We start from the raw sequence: 13,104 nt of genomic DNA, 5'->3' as shown, positions 1-13,104 counted from the left end.
TTTACAAAATTATGCAAAAATACAAATATGATGTTTAGCATGTACTGATTTGTTCGGAAAAACACATTCCTTAAACTTACTATCTTCAACAGAGCAAGACAGAAAATTAAGACTTGCTTAAACAAAGCTGTATTTTGACAAAGCTGCAGTACAAAGGTTAAAATTAACACAGACAGAGATCAGTCATAATCTGCAGGTCATCTACTTCACCTATTACTTCCTATTTGTCAGCCTTCTGTCCAAATGTCCCAGACAATACAACTTCCATTAAAATGAAGTAATCCATTTCTACTTAGCTACAGCCTTTTACATTATCCCTTAAAATTATTATCTCAGTCATGTAATCTCTGATACTAGTCTATAAAACTAAAGGACATGCAGATTTAGTTTTGCTTTTAGTCTCAGAGATTAACTGGATGCACAGAAGGATTTTGATACAAACAAGGTTTGCCACATTGAACTCAGAAGGGTGCCTGACTGTTCAGATCCAGATCTCATCTCCTTTGGCATGAGATTAACAGAATGTCCTTGTGAGCTTAACGCTTTTTGGTTTGTTTTTTAAAATCTCAATACTTGCTGCAAGAGAGGAGGAAGCATAAATTTCACTGGTGTGGAAAAACCATACATACAGTGTGGTCAAATGAAAGTGTCGTAAAATGGAGTTAAAACAAAATGTTTAACTGATGTCCAGTATATGGCACAAATGCTTCATGACCATACATGGTGAAACTCAATTCCACAGTAAGAAAAAAAGGAAAACTTGGAGATCTGGGCAGAGGAAGTAAATATAAAGTGCTGATGTGTATTTGTATTAACTGCTGTGATAAGCAATCTGCTTCCTCTCTTTTAACTGCAGAGCAAAAAAAAAGGAGAATGAAGATCTTTTTTCCCAGTAAGTTTCAAAGTTTTTCAAGTTCTCACCATCTCAGCTCTATATTCTGTCTTCACTGTTACAATGAGATTGTATCTCTATTCAAAAGTTATAGAAGTTTTGATCACTGATGTGCCATGGCTGAATTCTTTCCTCTTGTTTCATCACTGTTATGAGAACAAAGGGGAAAAGTCTAACATCTGCACAGAGATTTAAGCTCTCCTCTGACTGTTTTAGTTGTTTTTGACTGTTCTCTATACTAGCTTTGTGATGTAGACTTGAGGAAGAAAGACCTGAGGTGGGTTAATACACATACACCTGAGCAAAGATATTCGCTTTCCGCAGAAGTTGTGTGCTGCTACCAATGCACTGCAAGCCTGAGGGCCAGGAAATCAAACTAGATCAGAAATGGATCACCTTACGAGGTAGTCACTCTCTGATGCTTAAAGCAAAAGTTTTACAATACGTGAACTAAGTTGATAGTTTATTTTTCATTACTTTAATTAACACGCAGTGCTAACTCTGGCAACTGTTAAGTGCAGAAAGTGGATCCCCTGGGGAACCAAAACTACACAAAAAACTACACAAAAGCATGTTATTTAGAAAAACCACAATAGGGTTATAAAATCTCTGTAGGGCAAAAAAAAACCCCCAACATTCTAGCAAACGACAATTTCAGGTTGCAAAAATTGCAGAACAGTGATATCCTAAATTATTTAGAGAACTCATATCTTGCCTGCCTATCTCCACAGCAACTATACAGAAAAGGAGGCAAGAGTTTCACAGCAATATCAGCCCGCTCAGAAAGAAACCGTAACTATAACTGCGTCAGCGCAAATGGGACATGTGAACTTCTTGTCTTTCATGCCTGTTGAGCTGTCTGTGACCTCTAAGAAAAGAAAAGAATATTCAACTGATGACTAGCATGTTTACATGCTACAGGTTTACAATCTAACAATCAGGATACTGATTGTATGCACTTGGATATCACTAAAAATAAAATTCTAGAAGATGCATGCCGTACCTTTTCACCACAATCAGAAACAGAAATAGTAATAAAAAGCAGACAGAAAAATAACATATGCCACTGGTATTTTGCCTAGCAACTTTATCAGTATAAAACTCCTGCTTACATTTGGGTTCATCATTTGTGACAGCCTGAATGAAGTCATATGGAGTCATATAGAGCTGTCCTTCAAATTCTAAACTGGCAAACCTACGAAACCGTTGCTCCCGAGGAGTTGCATAAAGATGTAAATCTTCAGGGTCTGATCTGTTTTCTGCAACCTTCAAAGACAGAAGGAAACAATTTTAATGTACAAAAAGAATTTTGGTTTACATTTGCCACTGCCGTTCACCATAAAGAAACTGTAAATGTAAAGATGACAATTTGTCAAGTCAAATGCATCCAAATATTTTTGTATGGTAAGGGCTGAAACTACAATCAGAATTTCACTGCTATCATTTTCAGTCTTCTACAATTTTAGCAATAGATCTTAATGCATGGAAATTTTTGATACTGTCCAAGCTTCCATGCTTATGGAAAACAAACAAAAGCCCCACACAACCAACCACCACCAAAACTCAAACCCAAACAAAACAGGGAAAAAAAGATAACTTAGGGTCTTGAATCACAGAAAAAGGGGTGGCAACTTTAACTCAAGGAAGTCCATGTAACTTCAGCAGTCAGATTTTGAATGACTCTGCTAAAATTATTTCAGTTGTCTGACATTTCCAGAAGAGAATGGAGTAACACCATGTTTATATTGCTTCTTAGTGCAGAATGCAGCTGTTGACAATAATATGCAATACACCTCCATAATACACTCCAGTGTAAATCTTCTACAGATACTGCTATTTCAAGTATCCAATCCAATCAAAACTCCCACACTTGGGGGAACAGAAGAGAGTAATTATTCCTCCAGAGTTACAGAAGTACTATATAGTTCACACCTCATGTCCATGAGGTTCACACCTCATGTCCATTATACATGTCCAGAGTTTCTGGTACATTTACCATCCAGCTGATCTACATGTAAACTTAGCAGTACAAAACCATAAGTGTTCTAAATTATTTCATCTTTGTGTTACGCTGTCAGACTTTTTAAGAGAAAATATGCTACCACTATCCGAAAACTTTTTTTAGCCTATAATAAGGAAAGCTCCTCTGTTGAATCAGTATCTTATAGAAAATGTAAGTATATTGAACCTTTTTTCAGAGATTAAGAAACCAAACCGTAACTGTTCCATGAAAGGAAGAGCAAAGATATAGCTAACTTCTCCCAATATGTTAAAATAGGAACGCAACATCTTATAAATGAAATATCCCAAGTTGCTATTGTCCTCAATATTGTTGTCTCTTAGAGTATCCCTAAAATTCTTCAGGTGTCAAACTAAGAAAAGGCAACAAGTAGCACATGGTCTAATGTGCATCTTTTCTTCTTACAACTAAGAGAACAGCCAAAAACTTTTTTTTTTTTTCTTCAGAGAGGCATCTAAACATAAAGAGAAGTTGGGAGATGTCTGCGGCTGACGCACACCGAGATATAACAGTCCTCTGCAGCAAACAGAAATCAAGTTTTCCAAAACCCTTCTAAGAGTAGGTTTCAGATTTCAGCAATTAGAAGCAAAAGCACATTTATATCGGTGAGTAAAATATCTGGGCTCATTTTCCTCCTGCTTTTGAAACAATGTGCTTAAAAAATAAAACATTAGTAAGGCAATGAAACAAAATTTTATGGCCTCAGTTATGTTTGTAAAATCAACACATCAAAAATGAATACATCTGGAAGAGATCAAACAGTTTTTATTTGGAAAAGCAAAAGAAAACAAAAAGTCACATGTATAATCACAATGTAACTTGACTGAATTATCTTCTGATAAACTCACCTGCTAGCCAAAATATTTCTGTCTTATCTCACTGTTAGAATATTACGGTCTTAGGATTCTTCAGCAGTCCAGTGGCATTCAAGCTATGCCTTCATGTGGGTTTTACATGACTCAATTGTTTTGGTAGAGCTTGTAGCAACATAATTGATTATTCCTGTTTAAGAATTTATTTTATTTTTGATACATATGTTATTTTAGCACTACTACAAGCATGCTTTTGAATACATGCAGGTTGCAATAAAGCAGTCTTTCTGCAAAGTCAGTTTTAAGAAAAGAAACTGCTTCAAGGCCATATTACACATACAATGTACATAATTGATTGTAATCAGTCATAATCAATCATACATAATCAGGAGAATCTGTAGATAATGTATCACCCAAGAAATATCATCTTAGGTGTGATTACTGTTAGTTTTTGGAGAGCACGTTGAGATTCATTGCTCTCTCAAGAAACTGACACTATCTCAGGTACTATTGCTTAATATTTTGCTTGAGACACTAAGAAAAGCATTTGCTGAATTCTCAGACACATATTTCAGCATTATCTTAAGTATCCTATGCTACTATAAAATAGCATACTGCAAACACGGAATTTTCAAGACGTGCTTAAACTTAACTCATGTCAGTACTCAGGTCTGCAAAACCTTAATTCCTGCCTCAGTTTAGCCAATCTAGAATTTGCCTCTGACTGCTACATATTTCGCTCTCTGGCTTCAAGTCATTGTAATGTGATATGAATACAGCCTGCCACCAAAAAGAGCAGTACCTCCCTAAAGGCTCGATACCTTGCATGCCCTTGCTCTGGCACTTCATGTTCATTTTTCCAAGCATCAAACTGGATAAGAGAACTAATGTGACTCAGAACTTTTGTTTTGGTGGTGTTATTTTATAGTCAGATAAATGCCTGGATCTACCCCACAGGAACAGTTACTTGTTTCAAAACCTAGGCCACAGGAACTTGCAGCTCAAGGAAAATAAAATAGCAGCTGTTCCAGCAACAAGCTCCACCTACTTCAAGGCAAAGGGATGAGAAAACTGCAGGATTAAGTATAATTTTATTCTAAGGAAAAAAAAATACCACTTTATTTTGAACTTTGTGTTCAAAACTTTTGTGTTTTTTGTGAAAGAATCAGAACAAGTTGTTTCTGCTATTGATCCAACATTAATTCAAACAAATGTATACATGGCTTAATGTGTATTAGATCACTTGTCCATACATTAAATCACCAAATATAAGCAAGGTTTGTTTGCAGAAGACTCCAGGCACACACCTTAGCAAACTGATAAATAAAACCGTCTTTAGCAATAAAATTATTTTTTGTCCAAATTTCTTGTTCAGTGCTTTCCTTCTTCTATTACTGCTTATCAATTTATGTAACATACAGCAACTGTAAGTCTCTTGCATGAAAGCTGTATTATTAGGTACCAATTAATATTCTAATTCAAAGCCAAACCATTCCAAAGTATGACCTCAATTCACACCTTTTCAGGCATTAAGGAAATTCGTCTCAACACACAAATATGAAACGTCTCCTGTTTTCCCCAAATTTAGCACATCACAATACAGTGAGACAAGTATGAGAATCTTAGTGACACCAGTTGCTCTCAATTGATTTATTTCGTATTTATGCCCACATTAGGCAATCTTATTTTAGCAGCAATAGTATGATATCCAATGGACGAATGAACAAGACACAGAAAGTAGGCGTTGAATACCTCAGGCAAGGTACTGTTGGTGAAAGAGTGAACAGGATTCAGTAAGATTCCAATTTCTATTTGAAGTTTCAAGAGCTTATCCTGACTAAATCTCTCTGTAATTATCAACAATCTTCAAAAACTTTCCTGAAAGTACATCTCTTTGACAATCAAAAGAGGGGAGATTTTTTTTATGCTTCTGTTTACTAATCCTCTTGGCAATCCTGCCTACTAATTACTATGATCTGGTATCATGTTATGGTTTTTTGCCTTTTAAAAACTGGACACAGCCATTTCCTTCAAGTAGAATGTTACGAATCTCCCAATAGTGGTATTGCCATAATTTTAGGCATAGCAGGTTAGCTCTGGTTTACCTGCACATGTATACCGACCTACTTTGCTATTAGAACTTTCAGGGGAAAAAAAAAAGGGCCCACAGCTGAAATCACAAATCTAGCTGGTAGCCAGAATTTCCATTCTCCCAACTTCATAACTTGGGAATAAAAAGAGGCAAAACTGAAGCTCATCAGCATGCACAAACAATATATAATCTTTTCCCTATTCTCAAAAAAATCTAAGCATGAATAGTTGTAATGAAATAACTCATGGTTATCATTCTTCTGTCCTTCCCCTGTCAAACTCTGGTACCTTGTTGCACTTATATGCAAACCTCCGCCAGGCAAAGGAAACAGAGGGGAACGTTTCCCGCATGAAGTCCATTTTAACATAGGCTTATCAAAACAAGGTAAGTAAAAATCAAATTGAAGACCAAATACTAATTTGGCAGGGTATTTCTCTGAATGCAGGGTATCACATTTCCATTATATGTGCCTCCATTGTAAATCTACACGACAAACATATTACAACAGCCTAAAGTACATATTTCAAGGAGTTAATATAACTCCTTAAAAACTATTTTCTAGAAGTACTGTATTTACAGAGGGCTGTGTAAAGCTATAATAACACCACCATGTGTCTCACAGAGTAGTAGTCTTTCAGACAAAGGTCTTTGTTATGGAAACTCAACATTTCTTAATCAACTCTGAAAGCTTTCCTTGCAGAACCTCTTGTAGAGTGATACCCCTCTGTATCTTCTCCCTCTACTCACAGCAAAAACTTGAGTGAAGAAAATCTAGGCTTTCTATCAAGCAAAATTAGTGTTCAAAACTGATTCCCATTTTAGGGTCATCTTTCATGCATTGTGTCTGCCACTGGAGACAAGTCAAAATGCTCTGAAAGTCTGGTGCTCTCACCAAAGGCTTCCTCGTACTACTCAAACTTCTTTGAGGCGTGGGCTGATCTCCACTGCTGGTCCCATGTTTGTCTTACTGGCTCTCTTATTGCAGAGATACAGGCTGTCTGAATTTGGTATAACATGAATGGACCTTTATGGCCTTCCAGTGAAACCCACTTTACCTTGCCATAAGACGGCCTAACACAGGACATGAGGAGACATTAAAATAATCAAAATTTTGCAGTAGTTATGACCCCAAACTATCTGAATATATCAAATTGTAATGATATGGCTCAGGTTCAGTGGAAGTAAGGTGAAGACGATAAAATATGACATCATTACCCTTTCTATTAAAAAAACACAAAAGAAATGTTATTTGCCAAGTGTTAGTCTTGTATTACACTAAATTAGTAATCCAGAAGTTACATTCTGTGGTAAAAGATTTCGTTTTCCCATAGAGACAAACTTAAATGCTAGATACAGGATTTTTCACTTGAAAATTAGAAAAACTGATGCCTACAAGCTCATAAAACTCTGCAGAAGTAATCTACAAGAATCCATTATCAAAACCCAGAACAATACTTGAACTCCCATATTCTGAGAATATCTACAAATAATGCAAAATACTTCACAAAACAAATAGATAAAAATATACACGCTGTCTGTGCATGCATATGAGGGAAAAAGCTCCAACAATATCAATAAGAAACCACAACTGTGCTGTGTTCCAGTTCAAATCAGTGTTCTCTTGCTTCTTCCAACTAAGATAAAGGTGAGACTATTTTAGCTAAAGAAGCCAACATTTACTACTAAAAGTACCTTTTGCTTGCAGTCAAAAATATGTTCTGTTACAGCAGTTTAATCTTTAACCAATTTATTTCAAGTGAGTGAGTTTCTTTGAATTTTCGCTTGCAAAGTAATCTGTCTTCCATCAATGCGAATCTGTGCAAATTATTAAAATAAAAAGGTTTTCAAAGCAATGATGTTCCTTACTTCCTTCGTTTATATTTGACTTCAGGCTTATTTAATACGCTCCCATGTAGATAAAAGTAGCACAATTTTGTTTTCATGCTGGGTGGCCAAAAGGTTAAACGTCAAGTTCCCAGTGTGGGAAAATCCCAAAGTAGACAAAGCTGTTTTGATGCTCACTGAAGTTATATTTCTAGCAGACTACTTAGATGTAGTACAGCCAACAATTCTGTTAGTTGATCTCACTTCACTGAGATAAGGACATTATTATATTAAAATATTTACAAGCATAGGAAGCTGGAATGTGTTTAAAATGCTGTAAAAAGGGCCCTGTTCAAATACAATTCTGTTACAGGAAATCCTTGGGCTAACAATGTTTATCTGTAAGCACAGCTCTTCCAGAAACCCTCCAAAATAAGTATTACACTAAAACATTCTCCAGTCCTTTTTACATTAGTTTCACATGGAAGTTACTTAACCTCTAGTTCTTTAAGAAGTTTCAGTCGGTGTGTATATCCTGCTATACATGTCCATATGCTTTACTACATGCAAGACTATAACATACTATTAGCTGGATTTGTCTGTCCCAAAAAATATATCGTCTTTTTTTTTCCCCAATATCTTAAGGAACATAGAATTAATGCTGAGATGTAAACCTTCATTTTCCTTCAGCATGGCTCTCACTACAGCTGGCTGGAAACAGTATCCTCAGGATGATGACAGTGAGGAGCTTCAGATGTCATCAGCTGAAGAGCAAACCATCTTCCTACATCTGGCAATTGATCTATGACATTAAACACATAATGCTTCAGAAAAAAGGTTGCCTAGAAGTGGTTCTTGTAAAAATGATCCTTTACACATCTTTTGGAACAGCATCCTCTTTAAGCAAGCAGGAGAGTCTCCTCCCTAGGGGAGTTTGCCTTACTTTTTGGAGTTAATGTCTTATTGTTCATTGCAGAGAGATGGAAATACATTATGTAATCCACTTAGAAATGTGCTGCTACAAATAAACTTGACCTTTTAAGTATTTTCACAAGGAGAGAGTTTGACAGAACTACTGAGGTACGAGGAAAAAAAGCTATGGAAACATCCAAACTATGCAGCTTCCTTCTCCTGGAAATGAGTGTGTCTTCAAGAAATGTGATAAAGTACATACTCTGTGACAGTCTCTCCCTGACTTTCTTTTAATTCCTAAATCACTTCTTAAGGAAGTGATTCTCAGGGAATATTTTGTAAAAATAAATAGAGACATGGAGTTCACTATGTCTACACACGGACAACATGATTATAGAAAAGATCTCTTCAGAGTGCAAAGAGGCATCACTGGTATTTCTCACACCTTTTTAATAAGCTTTACAAATGAGACTGGAATTTGGGAAGGAAGGAACATGGAAGCAAGGAACTGGAAGACATTATTAATTCCTCTGAGGAATTCTGACACTAGATTATATTTTTCTAAAATCGTTATACTTCTCTGAAAAAGACATGACACACAGCTGTTCTGACAAGGTAGATACTTGATAGCAGTATGTTGGATCAGGGCTATTCTGGGGTCAATAGCATACTCAGTTGTCAGCAGAGAGAATCTGTATCAAATTAACAATTCTGTCATATTTTCTTGCTCTGCATAAGCATCTCCTAGACTTTAAAGGAGCTGTCTGTTAGTAGAGCTCTCCCAGTCTTCACCAACATCTCCAGACACAAAAACAGCAGTAGAATTTTACTTTCGTTCCGAAGCATTATGTGGCAGTAACCATGGAACTAAAAGTGTTACTTTATTGTACTGTCCAAGATTTTGCTCCAGCTAATCACATATAAACCCTCAGTCCTCAGGACTGGAATTATTCTAAGAAAGCATCTAGGAAAAGGGAATCCTTCCCCTGGGGAGCTTAGCTTGATGCTGCTTCTGTAACAAATATTATCTACCAGAACACCTTCAAGCATATGCTTGGTCAAGCAAGTATTTTTTGTACTGACCACGTGACATGTGTCTGTTCAAAAAGTTTGCCGCACTGCTGACTCCATGCCGGTGACACAAACCATGGCTTAGTTTACTTTGAGCAGACAGCGACTTCTTAGTCACCTGTACATAAATTCACAAACGCGTTGCTCAGCAGGTTTCATACTGTAAGAGTTTCATAGAACAGGGAGAAAGACCTGCAGACCATTCTGATGCTCTTTTTCTCTAGGAGACTCAAACATATATTTTTTTTTCAGTTACCCTCAACTGACGCATCTCATTTCTGAATTGGCCAATGGGAAAGTGTCCCACCAATATCTGTCCAATCACCAGAGTTAGTCCTGGAATCTAAAAGCCCTTTTAAAATGTATTGGTTCAATAAATACTACAGCATCAGTAAACACCAGATGTCAACAGTAGGACAAAGCAACTAAATATCAAGGTATATATGCTAAACTTATATCCTTAAATATTCCATCACTACTGCCAAACATTATTTGAAATCAGTGATAGAATCTGAAGTAATCTGTAGGGATAATAACTGGGCCCAGCACAACTGTCAAGATACTTTTACAGGCCATATAAACATTATCTGGAAGCAGGTAACCTGCAAGAAGACGTTCTTCGGAAATCAAGACGTAAACTAGGTTAACCCCCACCCCACACCTTTTTAGTATTTGGGGGACTCAGAAACCTATTCTGCTGTCTGCTGGAGCTGCCTAAAGGAAGTAAGGCAGCCATTCCATTTATAACACTTCTACAAAAATTCATGTCAAGAAAGATGCAGGAATTCAAAACTAAGTATGTGTACTGGTTTTGGCTGGGATGGTTATTTTTCTTCACAGTAGCTGGTATGGTGCTAAGTTTTGGATTTGTGACCAAAGAGATGTTGATAACACAGGGATGTTTCAGACATGGCTGAGCTTGCACGGTGTCAAGGCTTGTTCAGCTCCTCACATTGTCCCACCAGCGAGTAGGCTGGAGGTGCACAAGAAGTTGCGAGGGGACACACCTGGGACAGCTGACCCCAACTGATCAAAGGGATATTCCATACCATATGATACAGTGCTCATCAATAAAAGATTTGAGGAAGAAGGGATGGGGTGTGGGGGGAGATGGGGCATTCAGACTTATGGTATTTGTCTTCTCAAGTAACCGTTATGCATGATGGAGCCCAGCTGTCCTGGAGATGTCTGAAGACCTACCTGCCCATGGGAAGTAGTGAATGAATCCCTCGTTTTGCTTTGCTTGCTCATGTGGCTTTTGCTTTACCTATTAAACTGCCTCTATCTCAACCCACAACTTTTATCACTTTTACCATTCCAATTCTTTCCTCCATCCCACCAGGGCGGATGAGCAAAAGCAGCTGTGTGGGGCTGTGTGGTAACTGCTGGCCAGGATTAAACCCAACACTATGGATGAGACAGCCACAGATGTCTTGGATACTCTTGAACTCTTTGACTATCCGTACTTCACACCGTGATACTGTTTTCCGTTATAAACTTACTATATGTTAACCATTAAAAATTAAATTATCCATTGCCAATTACTGTTTCAGAACAGATTTTTTTGAATGCAACCAAAAACAATGGGAGGAGAAAGAGTTTGTTTTGCCAACATTACATAATTTATTTTTTTTTTAAGAATCTTCAGCAATTCCACATTTTAAAGGAAAGCATCTCAGATTTTGCAATGGGTAGTCACTTCAATGTCAGGACTGGGCTTTTCTAGTGGTTCTTCTGTTAAGTAGTAAATAAGTTATGAGCCTATGCAAACCCTCATCCAAAAATACTAATTTTGTTAGCTAAGTCCCACCAAATATAAATCTGCTATATAGTCATTCCAGGTCAGAGCCCCAGGGGTGTCACAAGAGACATTCGGTGTAATTGCTTCTACCAACTGAAGTAGATCTCTATAGCAAGGCATTGCGAACAGAGACACCACCTGCTGCTTGCTTCCAGTGATCCAACTAAAAACCACCTGGGAAAAGCATCCTGCTGGAGGGAAGTCTGGGCAGAAGGATGCAAATGGAAATATTAGGATGAAGTAGAAAAGTTGGGGTTGGATGGCAGAGGGGGAAAAAAAAAAAAGAGGTTGTTGGATGATTTGCCTTGGTGGAATGAAAAGCAGACTGTGACTGGAAATGAAATGGGGAGCTTGGGAAATAGGAAAGAGGTGGGAGGAGGAGGGACCTAGAAAGCCACAGAAAATTGTGTCAGACTTTGTGCATCAGGAATAAAGGAGAAATGTCTTTGACTCCTTCTTGACCTTCCAAAGCAGCTGGAGAGGATCCCAAGATACTTGAGCCTCATCATTCTTCATTGGTGAGTACATGATATAACCATAAAAACCTTGTAGCAAAATGTGCATCGCATTTCCATCAAACTCATCTATACAGAAATTGCAGGTTATCATTCTCCAGCCATTACTCCAAACACACTGTGCAGTAAATCCAAGAGCTTCAGCCTTGACCCTAGTAATACCGACTTATGACTTTTCATGACAGAATTTTCTACTTTAAACATTATTACAGTTTTTAAACTGTTAAAACGCTCTTATGGTTGTTAAGCTCGGCACTTAAAATTAAGAATTAAAAAAGTTATTGTCACATGGGCAACATTAATTCAGCCTTCTAATAAAGGACAATACAATACCATTGCAGAATACCAAGAATACTATTCAATGCAATCTGAACACAGTATTTGCATTCTTTTTTTCCTCTGGAGCATACTTCTGGAGGTGTTTTAGAAACCTGTAACGAAAGAGTTGATGCTGATCACAGGTCTAGTGGGCAATCATAAATGGAATACAGATGCAGCTGAAGCTCATGGTCATAACACTGCTGATTCAAGTATCCAGTATCAAACAATGGTGTTTCCCCATTGCCATACAAGCCCTTCTGCAGCATAACAGTCAATAATAAAAAAGCACAGGAATCCACTACCTCAGATCCAAAATTTCACAGCTATGTAATCCTCATTTTTGGGAGGGTTCAATTGAAAGGGTATTTTTCCAGGAATGTTGAATGCTCAGATCTGCAATTTGAAATCAATGAAATGACTCATGCAAAAATAAAAGATTGCAACATGAAGCTAGTATTCTGAGATGTCAGTCTGTGCATTTAGCCTGATGACAAAATCTGAGTGGACATATTTCAAATTAATCTTTAATTTTTTGCTATGCATATGGAAAGCCTAATTAATTAGAGCCCTTTTCCACACAGGGCCATTAAGACAAGAACATTATTTCTTTCTTTCCTTTTTTTCCCTTGCTTGTCTTCAAAAAATATTCTGTGTATACACAGAAGGTTCATTTTATTGATTTTATTATTTTACATTGATTCAAATATAATCTTAATTCTAACTTTGCAACCTCAACACTTTTACAGCGATATGTGTGAAAATTCCAATTAACATCACACTAAATGTACTGATTTGCCAAAGGTGCAGTAGCCTTATTTGCCTTGAAAGACAACCGAGAATTAAG

At 37.1% G+C, this 13,104-nt stretch overlaps 1 protein-coding gene across 7 annotated transcripts in view; it reads right to left on the bottom strand.

Moving 5' to 3' along the window:
- MICU3 (mitochondrial calcium uptake family member 3) overlaps positions 1 to 13,104 on the bottom strand; it is a 52,811-nt gene that overhangs the window by 38,208 nt on the left and 1,499 nt on the right. For all 7 annotated transcript variants that reach the window (XR_011738778.1, XM_071807540.1, XM_071807541.1 and 4 more), the window contains exon 2: positions 2,005 to 2,158. Coding sequence is in view for 6 of the 7 variants with exons in the window: in XM_071807540.1 (XP_071663641.1) it covers positions 2,005 to 2,158 (154 nt within the window). In the remaining variant the exon portion in view is untranslated. The remainder of the gene's footprint in view (positions 1 to 2,004; positions 2,159 to 13,104) is intronic.

The sequence above is a fragment of the Patagioenas fasciata genome, chromosome 4 (assembly GCF_037038585.1).
Source record: "Patagioenas fasciata isolate bPatFas1 chromosome 4, bPatFas1.hap1, whole genome shotgun sequence".
NCBI classification, from domain to species: Eukaryota; Metazoa; Chordata; class Aves; order Columbiformes; family Columbidae; genus Patagioenas; species Patagioenas fasciata.
This window is presented reverse-complemented; position numbering and strand designations above follow the sequence as displayed.